We start from the raw sequence: 19,113 nt of genomic DNA, 5'->3' as shown, positions 1-19,113 counted from the left end.
AAGAATCTTAGAAAACTTACACTGACCTTATTAAAACAAGCGCAATTTAGTTTAACCTAATCCAACTAAATATATTTCAGATAAGTTTACAATAATTTAATAATAAACAAACACAATGAAATATTTTTTTCGTTAGGTTCAGAATGATTTTTGCAAAATTATTGTATACACAAAGAGAGTTTCTATTTAAGCCAAAATCGCAAGTTTTACGTATATGGCACGACATTATATATATATATATATATATATATATATATATATATATATATATATATATATATATATATATATATATATATATATATATATATACACACACACACACAGACACTTCTGGGTGTATATAAACTGAAAGACATTTTAGTGCATCGTCACTGAAACATTTCTTGGTCTAGATGCAGACATATACATTTCTATGTACATAGGTGTACATCTGTGTACAAACACTGAGAGAGGACTTCTTCTCTGCCTACAGAAGTGTCTCCTGAGGACTTCATGCGACGTCTGGGACTGGAATACGTGAGGGAGTGCAAGAAACAACACGGGAAGGCGCTGGAAAGCCTTGGCTTCAACTTGGAAGGTTTTCTCACTAACATGACGGGTATCTGCGATATTATTAAGACCAATTCAAACCTCAAGACGAAAAATGACGTCCCGAGCCTCCTCTGTAACCGCCATGACGAGAAAGTCGTCCTCCACTTCTTCACCAATCGTGAACCAATAAGGTATTTCGTAGGGGGTGTGATTCAAGGAGTAAGTCTCTTAATCTTCAATAAAAACATCTCAGTTACCTGTGAGAAATGTGAAACGCCAAATGGCAACCGATCAAGTCACAGGTTTTACTTCAAGTATACTGTTGTGGATGAGCGTGTTGACAGTACCGGGGAACAACGAGTGACCAACGACGCCTCAGTCAACGCTCAGAGCACCGGGACTCACACCTATGCGTCGTCCAGTATAAAGGATTCCAAGATTGGCGTCAGCAGCTTCTGCAAGGCGTTTCCCTGGCACTTTGTGTGTAACAAGGCCATGAGAATAACGCAGATTGGCTCGGCACTTTTACAGGTAAGATTTTCCCCTTTGTGTTTTATTCCCCAGATAAACCCGTGGTTTAATATTTATTTAAAACCTGATCATATATTATGTTTTTTTTTCCTGTATATCAGTGTTCATGTCGCTTTTATATCCCCTCTTTGAATATATATTAATTACAATACTTTCTAATATAGCCTAATTGGTACTATATTTATTATTGTGTAAAATATTATCGATATACTTGCTACAATGATCCTCATGAACGTGTTACAATGATCCTTTATGAACGTGTTACAATGATCCGTCATGAACGTGTTACAATGATCCTTCATGAACGTGTTACAATGATCCTTCATGAACGTGTTACAATGATCTTCATGAACGTGTTACAATGATCCTCATGAACGTGTTACAATGATCCTTCATGAACGTGTTACAATGATCCTTCATGAACGTGTTACAATGATCCTCATGAACGTGTTACAATGATCCTCATGAACGTGTTACAATGATCCTTCATGAACGTGTTACAATGATCCTTCATGAACGTGTTACAATGATCCTTCATGAACGTGTTACAATGATCCTTCATGAACGTGTTACAATGATCCTCATGAACGTGCTACAATGATCCTTCATGAACGTGTTACAATGATCCTCATGAACGTGTTACAATGATCCTTCATGAACGTGTTACAATGATCCTCATGAACGTGTTACAATGATCCTTCATGAACGTGTTACAATGATCCTTCATGAACGTGTTACAATGATCCTTCATGAACGTGTTACAATGATCCTCATGAACGTGTTACAATGATCCTTCATGAACGTGTTACAATGATCCTTCATGAACGTGTTACAATGATCCTTCACGAACGTGTTACAATGATCAATGATCTGAACGTGTTACATGAACGTGTTACAATGATCCTTCATGAACGTGTTACAATGATCCTTCATGAACGTGTTACAATGATCCTTCACGAACGTGTTACAATGATCCTCATGAGCGTGTTACAATGATCCTTCATGAACGTGTTACAATGATCCTCATGAACGTGTTACAATGATCCTCATGAACGTGTTACAATGATCCTTCATGAACGTGTTACAATGATCCTCATGAACGTGTTACAATGATCCTCATGAACGTGTTACAATGATCCTTCATGAACGTGTTACAATGATCCTTCAGGAACGTGTTACAATGATCCTTCATGAACGTGTTACAATGATCCTTCATGAACGTGTTACAATGATCCTCATGAACGTGTTACAATGATCCTCATGAACGTGTTACAATGATCCTCATGAACGTGTTACAATGATCCTTCATGAACGTGTTACAATGATCCTTCATGAACGTGTTACAATGATCCTTCATGAACGTGTTACAATGATCCTTCATGAACGTGTTACAATGATCCTTCATGAACGTGTTACAATGATCCTTCATGAACGTGTTACAATGATCCTTCATGAACGTGTTACAATGATCCTTCATGAACGTGTTACAATGATCCTCATGAACGTGTTACAATGATCCTTCATGAACGTGTTACAATGATCCTCATGAACGTGTTACAATGATCCTTCATGAACGTGTTACAATGATCCTCATGAACGTGTTACAATGATCCTTCATGAACGTGTTACAATGATTCTCATGAACGTGTTACAATGATTCTCATGAACGTGTTACAATGATCCTTCATGAACGTGTTACAACGATCCTTCATGAACGTGTTACAATGATCCTTCATGAACGTGTTACAATGATCCTCATGAACGTGTTACAATGATCCTTCATGAACGTGTTACAATGATCCTTCATGAACGTGTTACAATGATCCTTCATGAAAGTGTTGCAATGATCCTTCATGAACGTGTTACAATGATCCTCACGAACGTGTTACAATGATCCTCATGAACGTGTTACAATGATCCTTCATGAACGTGTTACAATGATCCTTCATGAACGTGTTACAATGATCCTTCATGAACGTGTTACAATGATCCTTCATGAACGTGTTACAATGATCCTCATGAACGTGTTACAATGATCCTCATGAACGTGTTACAATGATCCTCATGAACGTGTTACAATGATCCTTCATGAACGTGTTACAATGATCCTTCATGAACGTGTTACAATGATCCTTCATGAACGTGTTACAATGATCCTTCATGAACGTGTTACAATGATCCTTCATGAACGTGTTACAATGATCCTTCATGAACGTGTTACAATGATCCTTCATGAACGTGTTACAATGATCCTTCATGAACGTGTTACAATGATCCTCATGAACGTGTTACAATGATCCTTCATGAACGTGTTACAATGATCCTCATGAACGTGTTACAATGATCCTTCATGAACGTGTTACAATGATCCTTCATGAACGTGTTACAATGATCCTTCATGAAAGTGTTACAATGATCCTTCATGAACGTGCTACAATGATCCTCATGTACGTGTTACAATGATCCTTCACGAACGTGTTACAATGATCCTTCACGAACGTGTTACAATGATCCTTCATGAACGTGTTACAATGATCCTTCATGAACGTGTTACAATGATCCTCATGAACGTGTTACAATGATCCTCATGAACGTGTTACAATGATCCTCATGTACGTGTTACAATGATCCTCATGAGCGTGTTACAATGATCCTTCATGAACGTGTTACAATGATCCTCATGAACGTGTTACAATGATCCTCATGAACGTGTTACAATGATCCTCATGAACGTGTTACAATGATCCTCATGAACGTGTTACAATGATCCTCATGAACGTGTTACAATGATCCTTCATGAACGTGTTACAATGATCCTTCATGAACGTGTTACAATGATCCTTCATGAACGTGTTACAATGATCCTCATGAATGTGTTACAATGATCCTCATGAACGTGTTACAATGATCCTTCATGAACGTGTTACAATGATCCTTCATGAACGTGTTACAATGATCCTTCATGAACGTGTTACAATGATCCTTCATGAACGTGTTACAATGATCCTTCATGAACGTGTTACAATGATCCTTCATGAACGTGTTACAATGATCCTTCATGAACGTGTTACAATGATCCTTCATGAACGTGTTACAATGATCCTTCATGAACGTGTTACAATGATCCTTCATGAACGTGTTACAATGATCCTCATGAACGTGTTACAATGATCCTTCTTAAACGTGTTACAATGATCCTTCATGAACGTGTTACAATGATTCTCACGAACGTGTTACAATGATCCTCATGAACGTGTTACAATGATCCTCATGAACGTATTACAATGATCCTTCATGAACGTGTTACAATGATCCTTCATGAACGTGTTACAATGATCCTCATGAACGTGTTACAATGATCCTCATGAACGTGTTACAATGATCCTCATGAATGTGTTACAATGATCCTCATGAACGTGTTACAATGATCCTTCATGAACGTGCTACAGTGAACCTCATGAACGTGCTACAATGCATCTTTATGAAAGTGCCACAATGCATCTTTCATGAACGTGATACAATACATCATGAACGTGTTACAATGATCCTCATGAACGTGTTACAATGATCCTCATGAACGTGTTACAATGATCCTCATGTACGTGTTACAATGATCCTCATGAGCGTGTTACAATGATCCTTCATGAACGTGTTACAATGATCCTCATGAACGTGTTACAATGATCCTCATGAACGTGTTACAATGATCCTCATGAACGTGTTACAATGATCCTCATGAACGTGTTACAATGATCCTCATGAACGTGTTACAATGATCCTTCATGAACGTGTTACAATGATCCTTCATGAACGTGTTACAATGATCCTTCATGAACGTGTTACAATGATCCTCATGAACGTGTTACAATGATCCTCATGAACGTGTTACAATGATCCTTCATGAACGTGTTACAATGATCCTTCATGAACGTGTTACAATGATCCTTCATGAACGTGTTACAATGATCCTTCATGAACGTGTTACAATGATCCTTCATGAACGTGTTACAATGATCCTTCATGAACGTGTTACAATGATCCTTCATGAACGTGTTACAATGATCCTTCATGAACGTGTTACAATGATCCTTCATGAACGTGTTACAATGATCCTTCATGAACGTGTTACAATGATCCTTCATGAACGTGTTACAATGATCCTCATGAACGTGTTACAATGATCCTTCTTAAACGTGTTACAATGATCCTTCATGAACGTGTTACAATGATTCTCACGAACGTGTTACAATGATCCTCATGAACGTGTTACAATGATCCTCATGAACGTATTACAATGATAATTCATGAACGTGTTACAATGATCCTTCATGAACGTGTTACAATGATCCTCATGAACGTGTTACAATGATCCTCATGAACGTGTTACAATGATCCTCATGAATGTGTTACAATGATCCTCATGAACGTGTTACAATGATCCTTCATGAACGTGCTACAGTGAACCTCATGAACGTGCTACAATGCATCTTTATGAAAGTGCCACAATGCATCTTTCATGAACGTGATACAATACATCATGAACGTGTTACAATGATCCTCATGAACGTGTTACAATGATCCTCATGAACGTGTTACAATGATCCTTCATGAACGTGTTACAATGATCCTTCATGAACGTGTTACAATGATCCTTCATGAACGTGTTACAATGATCCTCATGAACGTGTTACAATGATCCTCATGAACGTGTTACAATGATCCTCATGAACGTGTTACAATGATCCTTCATGAACGTGTTACAATGATCCTTCATGAACGTGTTACAATGATCCTTCATGAACGTGTTACAATGATCCTTCATGAACGTGTTACAATGATCCTTCATGAACGTGTTACAATGATCCTTCATGAACGTGTTACAATGATCCTTCATGAACGTGTTACAATGATCCTTCATGAACGTGTTACAATGATCCTCATGAACGTGTTACAATGATCCTTCATGAACGTGTTACAATGATCCTTCATGAACGTGTTACAATGATCCTTCATGAACGTGTTACAATGATCCTCATGAACGTGTTACAATGATCCTTCTTAAACGTGTTACAATGATCCTTCATGAACGTGTTACAATGATTCTCACGAACGTGTTACAATGATCCTCATGAACGTGTTACAATGATCCTCATGAACGTATTACAATGATCCTTCATGAACGTGTTACAATGATCCTTCATGAACGTGTTACAATGATCCTCATGAACGTGTTACAATGATCCTCATGAACGTGTTACAATGATCCTCATGAATGTGTTACAATGATCCTCATGAACGTGTTACAATGATCCTTCATGAACGTGCTACAGTGAACCTCATGAACGTGCTACAATGCATCTTTATGAAAGTGCCACAATGCATCTTTCATGAACGTGATACAATACATCATGAACGTGTTACAATGATCCTCATGAACGTGTTACAATGATCCTCATGAACGTGTTACAATGATCCTTCATGAACGTGTTACAATGATCCTTCATGAACGTGTTACAATGATCCTCATGAACGTGTTACAATGATCCTCATGAACGTGTTACAATGATCCTCATGAACGTGTTACAATGATCCTCATGAACGTGTTACAATGATCCTTCATGAACGTGTTACAATGATCCTTCATGAACGTGTTACAATGATCCTTCATGAACGTGTTACAATGATCCTTCATGAACGTGTTACAATGATCCTTCATGAACGTGCTGCAATGCATCCTTCATGAACGTGATACAATACATCATGAACGTGTTACAATGATCCTCATGAACGTGTTACAATGATCCTCATGAACGTGTTAAAATGATCCTTCATGAACGTGTTACAAAGATCCTTCATGAACGTGTTACAATGATCCTTCATGAACGTGTTACAATGATCCTTCATGAACGTGTTACAATTATCCTTCATGAACGTGTTACAATGATCCTCATGAACGTGCTACAATGATCCTCATGAACGTGTTACAATGATCCTTCATGAACGTGTTACAATGATCCTTCATGAACGTGTTACAATGATCCTTCATGAACGTGTTACAATGATCCTTCATGAACGTGTTACAATGATCCTTCATGAACGTGTTACAATGATCCTTCATGAACGTGTTACAATGATCCTTCATGAACGTGTTACAAAGATCCTTCATGAACGTGTTACAATGATCCTTCATGAACGTGTTACAATGATCCTCATGAACGTGTTACAATGATCCTCATGAACGTGTTACAATGATCCTTCATGAACGTGTTACAATGATCCTTCATGAACGTGCTACAATGATCCTTCATGAACGTGTTACAATGATCCTTCATGAACGTGTCACAATGATCCTTCATGAACTTGTTAAAATGATCCTTCATGAACGTGTTACAATGATCCTTCATGAACGTGTTACAATGATCCTCATGAACGTGTTACAATGATCCTCATGAACGTGTTACAATGATCCTTCTTGAACGTGTTACAATGATCCTTCATGAACGTGTTACAATGATTCTCATGAACGTGTTACAATGATTCTCATGAACGTGTTACAATGATCCTCATGAACGTGTTACAATGATCCTCATGAACGTGTTACAATGATCCTTCATGAACGTGTTACAATGATCCTTCATGAACGTGTTACAATGATCCTCATGAACGTGTTACAATGATCCTCATGAACGTGTTACAATGATCCTCATGTGTTACAATGATCCTCATGAACGTGTTACAATGATCCTTCATGAACGTGCTACAGTGAAACTCATGAACGTGCTACAATGCATCTTTATGAAAGTGCCACAATGCATCTTTCATGAACGTGATACAATGCATCCTTCGTGAACGTGCTGCAATGCATCCTTCATGAACGTGATACAATACATCATGAACGTGATACAATGCATCCTTCATGAAACTGCTACAATGCATCCCTCATGAACGTGCTACAATGCATTCTCATGAACGTGCTACAATGCATCCTCATGAACGTGCTACAATGCATCCTCATGAACGTGCTACAATGCATCCTCATGAACGTGCTACAGTGCATCTTCATGAACGTGCTACAATACATCCCTCATGAACGTGCTACAATGCATCCTCATGAACGTGCTACAATGCATCCTCATGAACGTGCTACAATCCATCCTCATGAACGTGCTACAATGCATCTTCATGAAAGTGCTACAGTGCATCCCTCATGAACGTGCTACAATGCATCCTCATGAACGTGCTACAATGCATCATGAACGTGCTACAATGCATCCTCATGAACGTGCTACAATGCATCCTCATGAACGTGCTACAATGCATCCTCATGAACGTGCTACAATGCATCCTCATGAACGTGCTACAATGCATCCTCATGAACGTGCTACAATGCATCCTCATGAACGTGCTACAATGCATCCTCATGAACGTGCTACAATGCATCCTCATGAACGTGCTACAATGCATCCTCATGAACGTGCTACAATGCATCATGAACGTGCTACAATGCATCCTCATGAACGTGCTACAATGCATCCTCATGAACGTGCTACAATGCATCATGAACGTGCTACAATGCATCCTCATGAACGTGCTACAATGCATCCTCATGAACGTGCTACAATGCATCCTCATGAACGTGCTACAATGCATCATGAACGTGCTACAATGTATCATGAACGTGCTACAATGCATCATGAACGTGCTACAATGCATCATGAACGTGCTACAATGCATCATGAACGTGCTACAATGCATCATGAACGTGCTACAATGCATCATGAACGTGCTACAATGCATCATGAACGTGCTACAATGCATCATGAACGTGCTACAATGCATCATGAACGTGCTACAATGTATCATGAACGTGCTACAATGCATCATGAACGTGCTACAATGCATCATGAACGTGCTACAATGCATCATGAACGTGCTACAATGCATCATGAACGTGCTACAATGCATCATGAACGTGCTACAATGCATCATGAACGTGCTACAATGCATCATGAACGTGCTACAATGCATCATGAACGTGCTACAATGCATCATGAACGTGCTACAATGCATCATGAACGTGCTACAATGCATCATGAACGTGCTACAATGCATCATGAACGTGCTACAATGCATCCTCATGAACGTGCTACAATGCATCCTCATGAACGTGCTACAATGCATCATGAACGTGCTACAATGCATCCTCATGAACGTGCTACAATGCATCCTCATGAACGTGCTACAATGCATCATGAACGTGCTACAATGCATCATGAACGTGCTACAATGCATCCTCATGAACGTGCTACAATGCATCATGAACGTGCTACAATGCATCCTCATGAACGTGCTACAATGCATCCTCATGAACGTGCTACAATGCATCATGAACGTGCTACAATGCATCATGAACATGCTACAATGCATCATGAACGTGCTACAATGCATCATGAACGTGCTACAATGCATCATGAACGTGCTACAATGCATCATGAACGTGCTACAATGCATCATGAACGTGCTACAATGCATCTTTCACGACGAGATTAAGACATGTACTTCTATTTAGTCCCAAACAACTGAAAAAAAATATATATTTATAAAATACAAATAGAAAGCATCAGAAATTTTGAATATTTTATTCCCAAAAATAAACATACACAAACTTTCTCAAAAAAAAAAAAAATAAACATTGAATTAGAAATTGAAGACTGCATCTGAGACAATTACTCAGTGTGTTGAGAGAGAGAGAGTAATCTAACACACAGGAATAAATCTTATCTTCCATTAAGGAATTACCTTTCAGTAAGATTCTAAGTTGTTTATTAAACTCACTATTAACCTGACCCAACGGGTTCTAATTAAGGGGAGCGTAAGTATCCTTATTCTGTAATAGCATGATCCATCATTAGTCTCCAGTTCTAGAGACACTGGATAAAACCGTCTGCACCCACCGCGAGGCCTGGTCACAGACCGGGCCGAGGGGGCGTTGACCTCCGGAACCTCTTCCAGGTATGTAGGCCTCAGCGCCCATAGATGTTCACTTAAGTATAGATTTTTGGCAACATGCTACTGGAGGTCTTCAATTTTGACAAAGTTGTCATAATCCGGGACAGTTAACACTCTCCATGTATACCTGGGTGTTTTCGGGGGTCAACGCCCCCGCAGTCCGGTTCATGACCAGACTTCATGGTGGATCAAGGCCTCATCAACCAGGCTGCTACTGTTGGCCTCACGCAAACCGACGTACGAGCCACAGCCCGGCTGGTCAGGTATTTACTTCAGGTGCCCGTTCAGCTCCCTCTTGAAGACAGCCAGGGGTCTTGAAGACAGCCAGGGGTCTTGAAGACAGCCAGGGGTCTTGAAGACAGCCAGGGGTCCTGAAGACAGCCAGGGGTCTTGAAGACAGCCAGGGGTCTTGAAGACAGCCAGGGGTCTTGAAGACAGCCAGGGGTCTTGAAGACAGCCAGGGGTCTTGAAGACAGCCAGGGGTCTTGAAGACAGCCAGGGGTCCTGAAGACAGCCAGGGGTCTTGAAGACAGCCAGGGGTCTTGAAGACAGCCAGGGGTCCTGAAGACAGCCAGGGATCTACAAGATACCCAGGGGTCTACTGGTAATGCCCCTTAATCTTCCTTTGAAAAAAGTTACTGAGAATAATATATTTGGTTCAGTGAGTTACTTTTCAAGCAACTTGACAATAAACAATAGTCCAGAAGCCGTTCCATCACTCACACTGAAAGATCAACTTCATACGACAGGCTGAAATAAGTGTTGTTTAATAAGGACAGCCCCTGCCTAGGCAACGGGGGCTGTGTAGTCAAAGCTAATAGCATAATTACTTAAGTAAATATACCAATTATAAAACCAGTGAGACTGGATACTTACGTCTCAAAGTAATGATGGAGGAGGACGAAACTGTCCATTAATTAGACACTTGTGCAACACTTTGGAATCTTTACTGTGGAAACGTTTCGCCAACCAGTGGCTTCCTCAGTCCACTATAGAGAAGAATGGTTGAAGATCAGAAGGGGCTTGAGGTAATCACTCCCTCAGCCTGGAGTCCATGTAATTAATCCATCAGTGGACTCCACAGTGAGGGAAATTACTCTTTACGAAAGCAAATGACTCCAATGAAAAGTAGGGCCGCCATGAGGCAACACAATAAGTGTCAGGGGGCCAAGACTGTTCAGCTGCCTCCCAGCATATTTGAAGAGGGTTACCAATAGACCCCTGGCTGTCTTCAAGAAGACCTTGGACAGGCATCTGAAGTTAGTACCTGATCAGCCGGGCTGTGTTCATCGGTCTGCGTACGGTCAGCAGTAACAGTCTGGTTGATCAGGCCCTGATCCACCGCGAGGTCTGATCATGGACCGTGCAGCAGGGGCGATGACCCCCGGAAAACCCTCCAGGTATACTCCAGGCATTCTTAGCAAACAGACAGCAATATATCCCACATTAACGAGCTACAGTGTATTATAATCGTACTAAAATGAATCATTCATAAAAGCACTACAGTGTATTATTCACTAACGTACTACAGTGAATTATTCATTTTCGTACTACAATGAATTATTCACGAACGTCGTTTTTCGTAACGTCGCACTGAGTCTTAGTGTGGAAAGGTGGAGATCTTGCTATAAATCCAGCGAGATCTCAACTTGATTCTGAAGCCTTGGACGCGTTTTTGATGGTCTCTCAGTAACTTTCTGATGGTTTTGACATACGGAGACTTTTGAATATTTTCCAAAACGGTTTTCAAAAGTTTCGACTTGGTTTTAAAGGAGTGTAAATATTTTTGGAAATCGGTTCGCACGGGTATCAAAATTTTGATGAGGGCGTGTTAACAATTTTAAGTCATGGCTTGTTTCTAAAGTTTATTTTTGTGAAAGTTTTCTGGAAACACGTATATGACGATAAAACTCTGGAAACACGTATATGACGATAAAACTCTGGAAACACGTATATGACGATAAAACTCTGGAAACACGTATATGACGATAAAACTCTGGAAACACGTATATGACGATAAAACTCTGGAAACACGTATATGACGATAAAACTTAACTTCATCATGTTTCACGCAAACTTAAAGACACGCTTAGAGAAGAGACTTACTGGGCAATGTTTATCCAGTATGAAAGTTTATCCAGTCATACAGTATTCCACAGAAAAGTAAATCACTCTTGAGTTAAATCAACTCAAACCGTCCAAACGCAGATCCACCTTCACGCGCGCAGCGCTCCGACTTTTATTTTCTCCATTTAAAAGCATGTTAAAAAAAGAACGTAGATCTACGTTCGGAGCGCTACACACGTGAACGAAGCCCCACGTTTGGACAGTTTAAAGGTTAAGATTATTTTTATGAAAACCATGTACATGTATATTTGTATTCATTAATTATACTTATGTATTGATAGTGAAAATAATATTCTAACCAGATGAATATCTCTGACGCAGGTGTTTGGTCCACAACCACTGCGCCAGAACGAAGAAGTATCCACTTGTTTCTCTGTTGTGTCGCCAGAGGGCACGAGTCTCACATACGATCAGGTGATTGGTAGGATCAACACTCCCTTCATACTCTCCTTCAAGTACCAGCAGTGTACTCGCCTCAAGATGAGCGTAAGTAAGGCGATAATTGTTGCTGTCTTACTTTACCTGTCGTATCTCTGAGTAGTTAGGTGATAGCTGACATGTTTGTTTTGACTAGCTTGTATGTAAGTACATTGATGCCTATATATATCTAGTTTAATTAGTTTGTCAGGATCTTCATTTGATGTGAGCTAAAAATCTGAAAATTGCTTATGAGAAAAATATAGGCGCTGTTTATCATTGGTGAGTGTAAATCAAAGGCGTCCTGTATATCAACGATGAAATATACCGACAGATTTGTAAATAAAACACTGTACTCGGTTTAGGACATTTACTGAAATACCTTTGATGATTGGTAAATAAAAGTAAATGTTTGACGATTATCTGATTGGCTGGTAATGGTATATAAAAGACCTGAGTTGATTTTTTTTTTGTAAACACCGGACGTTACCCACCGAGGTACGTTGACCCAAACAAGTGAAGACATTCACCATCACTCATTCATTAGAGGATTTATCAATGTATAGATAAAATACAAAATGATACTCCGACCTGCAACATCCTTGTCATTCAGAGTTATAAGGATGTTGAAAGTTCACATCCAGGACTCATAAGAACATAATGGAGGAACACTGCAGCAGACCTACTGGCCCATACAAGGTAACTAAGAGACACGGGCAACAGTTAAGCATCTTTATTCCCAAATGTTTCGCCTACACAGTAGGCTTCTTCAGTCGAGTACAGAAAGTGAGCAGGAGCAGTAGAGATGTGAAGACGATGTAATCAGTCCATCACCCTTGAAGACAAGAATGATATACAATACCGACAAGATGAAATTAAGACGCATGTGCAACATCTGGGTATCTTTGTCAATACAAATTCCAGTGACTATGCCCTCGCCTGCTACACGTCCTCTTTCTATCTGACGTTAGTATAAAAGCGCCAGCTTTCTTGCCTGTGCTTCAGAATCTCCACGACTACGGTGCTCTTCACACCAACTCCAAGGCTGAGGGACTGATTACCTCATCTTCTGTATGTAATTCTACTGTCTTCAAATTATGTCCTGGAATTTATAATGATAAAGCCACTGGATGGCGAAACGTCTACAATAAAGATACCCAGATGTTGCACATGTGTATTAATTTCAACCTTTAAGACGTAGATTTGAAGGGTGATGGACTGATTACATCGCCTTCACATCTCTACTACTCTTGCTTACTTTCTGTACTCTACTAAAGAAGTGTACAGTGTAGGCGAAACGTTTCGAAATGAAGATGCCTAACTGTTGCTTATGTTTTACCAACCTGTCGGTATTGTATACCATTTCGACAAGGCGTCGTACTTAAAACTCAAGTCCAGATAACCAGTTTATCTGAATTTCTAAATACATGTTACATTTCTAACACAGCGTCAAGTGTGAATATGATAATGTTAAGCAATCCCGAGAAGTTGATAAGTAAATAACGTTTACAACAGTTAGGCCTATTCAGTATGCTTCTTCAGTATAATACTGAGGCAGCAGAAGCAGCTGAGATGTAAATTAGATCGAGTCACTCCAACACCTTCGAAGACGAAGGTTTAGGGTAATGGACTATTTTTTTTTTTTTTGAGGGAATGGACTGATTACATCGTCTGTACTGCTTCAGCTGTCTCATCTTTTTTCACTGAAGAAGTCTACTATGTAGGCGATACAACTTCGATATCTTAACTGAGGAAATGTTTCACCCCACAGTGGCTTCATCAGTCCTATACAAAGAGTGGTCAAGATCAGGAGTTTGAGGAAGTCAGTCCTTCAGCCTTGAGTCGATATAATCAGTCCATCAAGGAATACAGGGAATTTTTCACTAGCCTTACCTATATACATGACCTACTTCCACGTGTGGATTTGTTCACTGTGATATCGCCTATGACTGCTGCACCTCGCCTGTCTACAGTATATAAGCCGCTTCTTCGTGCATATCCTGTATCTTCTTCGTGCATATCCTGTATCTTCTTCGTGCATATCCTGTATCTTCTTCGTGCATATCCTGTATGTTCTTCGTGCATATCCTGTATCTTCTTCGTGCATATCCTGTATCTTCTTCGTGCATATCCTGTATCTTCTTCGTGCGTATCCTGTATCTTCTTCGTGCGTATCCTGTATCTTCTTCGTGCGTATCCTGTATCTTCTTCGTGCATATCCTGTATTCTTTTCAAGACTGATGGACTGATTACATCGACTCCAGGCTAAGGGACTGATTACCTCAAACTCCTTCTGATCTTCACGATTCTTCTTGGTATTGGACTGATGAAGCCACTGTTTGGCGAAACGTTTCCTCAGTAAAGATACCCAAGTGTTACACACGTGTCTAATTTATCAACATGTCGGTTCTCTGGACCATTTATCTACGTAGGTGAAGAATTTTACGCAAACTGCACTAGAGAAAGCCACACAGAATTTCCAAGGGTTTCCACACCATCCCTTTGTTCCAGGTGGTGAAGTATTGCTACGGATCCGGGAAAAAAGTCACAGGAAAAATGGTAAAAAAATTTCCAGTAACTTTTTTCAAATGACTTTTTTTTCTTCTCAGTGACTTTTTTTCCAGTGACTTTTTTTCCAGTGACTTTTTCCAGTGACTTTTTTTTCCAGTAACTTTTTCCAGTGACTTTTTTTCTAATGGCTTTTCATCCAGTGACTTTTCTGCAGTGACTTTCTTTCCAGTGACTCTTTTCCAATGACTTTCTTTCCAGTGACTCTTCCAGTGACTTCTTCCAGTGACATTTCTCCAGTGACTTTTTCAGAGACTTTTTTTTCCAGTGACTTTTCCAGTGACTCTCTTCCAGTGACTTTTCCTAGCCAAAATTATGACTTTTCTCCGAACACAATTGCCACACCTAAGAAACCAGATATTAACCGCTGGTGGGGAGAACATAAAAAGGGCGGAACACTACAGAATGCCTACTGGCCCATACAAGGCAGGTACATATAAATTGATAACAGGTATAGTACGCATCTTACAAGACAGAATATTGCTCACTGATACACCGATCATTCCAGGAGAGAAGATATTGATACCTCAGATGCTTTGTTCTGAGATATTAATTGTTCATCAACAATAACGTTCTTTTCATAAGGAAGGAAAACAAACACAAATATAGTATGATTTACTGACAACGTTTCGCCCACACAGTTGGCTTTATCAAGTCAGAAACAGATATATATATATATATATATATATATATATATGTCGTGCCGAATAGGCAGAACTTACGATCGTGGCTTAAATAGCAACGCTCATCTTGCCATATAGGACAAGCGAAAATTTGTGTATGCAATAATTTCACCAAAATCTTTCTGAACCTAACGAAAAAAAATATATTTCGCTGTGTTTGTTTAGTATTAAATTATTGTAAACAAATCTAAAATATATTTAGTTGGGTTAGGCTAAAATAAATTGTTCTTGTTATAATAAGGTTAGGTAAGTTTTCTAAGATTCTTTAGGAGTAAAATTCAAAATTTTTCCACTAACATTAATGAAAAAAATATATTTTTAAACGTATAAGAGAAAATTTTAGAAAGGTCTTAATTTTAAATGAGTTCTTGCTAATTGACCAGTTTTACATATTCGGCACGACTTATACACACACACATTATATATATATATATATATATATATATATATATATATATATATATATATATATATATATATATATATATATATATATGTGTGTGTGTGTGTGTGTGTGTGTGTGTGTGTGTGTGTGTGTGTGTGTGTGTGTGTGTGTGTGTGTAAGGCAATATTCGTCACTGATATTCGCAATATTCAGCTTCATATCGCTCCATACCATAATGGTGAAATCTTTTCCAGTCTGAGGGACTGACCATCTCAAATACTGATTCTCAATAGTTTGATGGACTGATGATATCCTTACTTTGTTATTACACCTGCTGCCTCTGTATTTGATGGAAGGCGCCTGCTGTGTAGGCGAAACGTTTCAACAGTAAAGATACCCAACTTTCTGTCAGTTTCTCTCTGTCTCTCTCCCTCTCTCTCTATTCTGTATTATGTCTGTAATACTGAACACAGAGAACAGAAATCCAACTGCCTTCACAATTTGACCAAAAAAGAAAATCAGGAAACACTAATTAAAGCAGCAAGAAAGTGTGAGTGAAAGTGTGAGTGAAAGTGTGAGTGAAAGTGTGTGTGTGTGTGTGTAAATAGGAAGGTGAGTGAGAGAGTAGAAAGAATGACTGTGGGAATCAGGTGGAGAGACAAGGCAGTAATTGGAAGAAGAGGGACGAGCCTTGGTACACTTCAGGAAGGTAGAGAACTTCAGGAAGGCCAAGAAGAACTTCAAGAAGGCAAAGAACTTCAGGAAGGCAAAGAAGAACTTCAGGAAGGTCAAGAAGAACTTCAGGAAGGTCAAGAAGAACTTCAGGAAGGTCAAGAAGAACTTCAGGAAGGTCAAGAAGAACTTCAGGAAGGTCAAGAAGAACTTCAGGAAGGTAAAGAAGAACTTCAGGAAGGTAAAGAAGAACTTCAGGGAGGTAAAGAAGAACTTCAGGAAGGTAAAGAACATCTTCAGGAAGGTAAAGAAGAGCTTCAGGAAGGTAAAGAAGAACTTCAGGAAGGTAAAGAAGAGCTTCAGGAAGGTAAAGAAGAACTTCAGGAAGGTAAAGAAGGACTTAAGGAAGGTAAAGAAGAACTTCAGGAAGGTAAAGAAGAACTTCAGGAAGGTAAATAAGAACTTCAGGAAGGCCAAGAAGAACTTCAGGAAGGCCAAGAACATCTTCAGGAAGGTCAAGAAGAACTTCAGGAAGGTCAAGAAGAACTTCAGGAAGGTCAAGAAGAACTTCAGGAAGGTCAAGAAGAACTTCAGGAAGGTCAAGAAGAACTTCAGGAAGGTCAAGAAGAACTTAAAGAAGGTCAAGAAGAACTTCTGGAAGGTCAAGAAGAACTTCAGGAAGGTCAAGAAGAACTTCTGGAAGGTCAAGAAGAACTTCAGGAAGGTAAAGAAGAACTTCAGGAAGGTCAAGAAGAACTTTTCGAAGGTCAAGAAGAACTTCAGGAAGGTAAAGAAGAACTTCAGGAAGGTAAAGAAGAACTTCAGGAAGGTCAAGAACAACTTCAGGAAGGTAAAGAACTTCAGGAAGGTAAAGAACAACTTCAGGAAGGTAAAGAAGAACTTCAGGAAGGTAAAGAACAACTTCAGGAAGGTAAAGAACTTCAGGAAGGTAAAGAACAACTTCAGGAAGGTAAAGAAGAACTTCAGGAAGGTAAAGAACAACTTCAGGAAGGTAAAGAACTTCAGGAAGGTAAAGAACAACTTCAGGAAGGTAAAGAAGAACTTCAGGAAGGTAAAGAACAACTTCAGGAAGGTAAAGAACAACTTCAGGAAGGTAAAGAACAACTTCAGGAAGGTAAAGAAGAACTACAGGAAGGTAAAGAAGAACTACAGGAAGGTAAAGAAGAACTTCAGGAAGGTAAAGAACAACTTCAGGAAGGTAAAGAAGAACTTCAGGAAGGTAAAGAACAACTTCAGGAAGGTAAAGAACAACTTCAGGAAGGTAAAGAACAACTTCAGGAAGGTAAAGAACAACTTCAGGAAGGTAAAGAACAACTTCAGGAAGGTAAAGAACAACTACAGGAAGGTAAAGAAGAACTACAGGAAGGTAAAGAAGAACTTCAGGAAGGTCAAGAAGAACTTCAGGAAGGTCAAGAAGAACTTCAGGAAGGTCAAGAAGAACTTAAAGAAGGTCAAGAAGAACTTCTGGAAGGTCAAGAAGAACTTCAGGAAGGTCAAGAAGAACTTCAGGAAGGTCAAGAAGAACTTAAAGAAGGTCAAGAAGAACTTCTGGAAGGTCAAGAAGAACTTCAGGAAGGTCAAGAAGAACTTTTGGAAGGTCAAGAAGAACTTCAGGAAGGTAAAGAAGAACTTCAGGAAGGTCAAGAACAACTTCAGGAAGGTAAAGAAATTCAGGAAGGTAAAGAACAACTTCAGGAAGGTAAAGAACTTCAGGAAGGTAAAGAACAACTTCAGGAAGGTAAAGAACAACTTCAGGAAGGTAAAGAACAACTTCAGGAAGGTAAAGAACTTCAGGAAGGTAAAGAAGAACTTCAGGAAGGTAAAGAAGAACTACAGGAAGGTAAAGAAGAACTACAGGAAGGTAAAGAAGAACTACAGGAAGGTAAAGAAGAACTTCAGGAAGGTAAAGAAGAACTTCAGGAAGGTAAAGAAGAACTACAGGAAGGTAAAGAAGAACTACAGGAAGGTAAAGAACAACTTCAGGAAGGTAAAGAAGAACTTCAGCAAGGGAGTATAAGCATGTTAATATATATTTAAATAAGTTAGATAAACCAAGGAAGGGGAGAGAACGAAAGAAGGAATCAACCAACCAGAAGATAAATAAGGGAAGGAAAGATATGTAAGAATAAACGAGGGGAAAACATCCAAGAAGCGAAATAAACCTGA

At 39.3% G+C, this 19,113-nt stretch overlaps 1 protein-coding gene across 1 annotated transcript in view; it reads left to right on the top strand.

Annotated features, from left to right (window-relative positions):
* Gycalpha99B (guanylate cyclase 1 soluble subunit alpha 2) overlaps positions 1-19,113 on the top strand; it is a gene marked incomplete at its 3' end in the record, with an annotated part of 161,984 nt that overhangs the window by 71,095 nt on the left and 71,776 nt on the right. The window contains exons 4-5 of the mRNA XM_070080356.1: positions 476-1,065; positions 12,523-12,687. Of these exons, the coding sequence (XP_069936457.1) occupies positions 476-1,065; positions 12,523-12,687 (755 nt within the window). The remainder of the gene's footprint in view (positions 1-475; positions 1,066-12,522; positions 12,688-19,113) is intronic.

The sequence above is a fragment of the Cherax quadricarinatus genome, unplaced genomic scaffold (genome assembly GCF_038502225.1).
Source record: "Cherax quadricarinatus isolate ZL_2023a unplaced genomic scaffold, ASM3850222v1 Contig340, whole genome shotgun sequence".
In the NCBI taxonomy this organism is placed as follows: domain Eukaryota; kingdom Metazoa; phylum Arthropoda; class Malacostraca; order Decapoda; family Parastacidae; genus Cherax; species Cherax quadricarinatus.
This window is presented reverse-complemented; position numbering and strand designations above follow the sequence as displayed.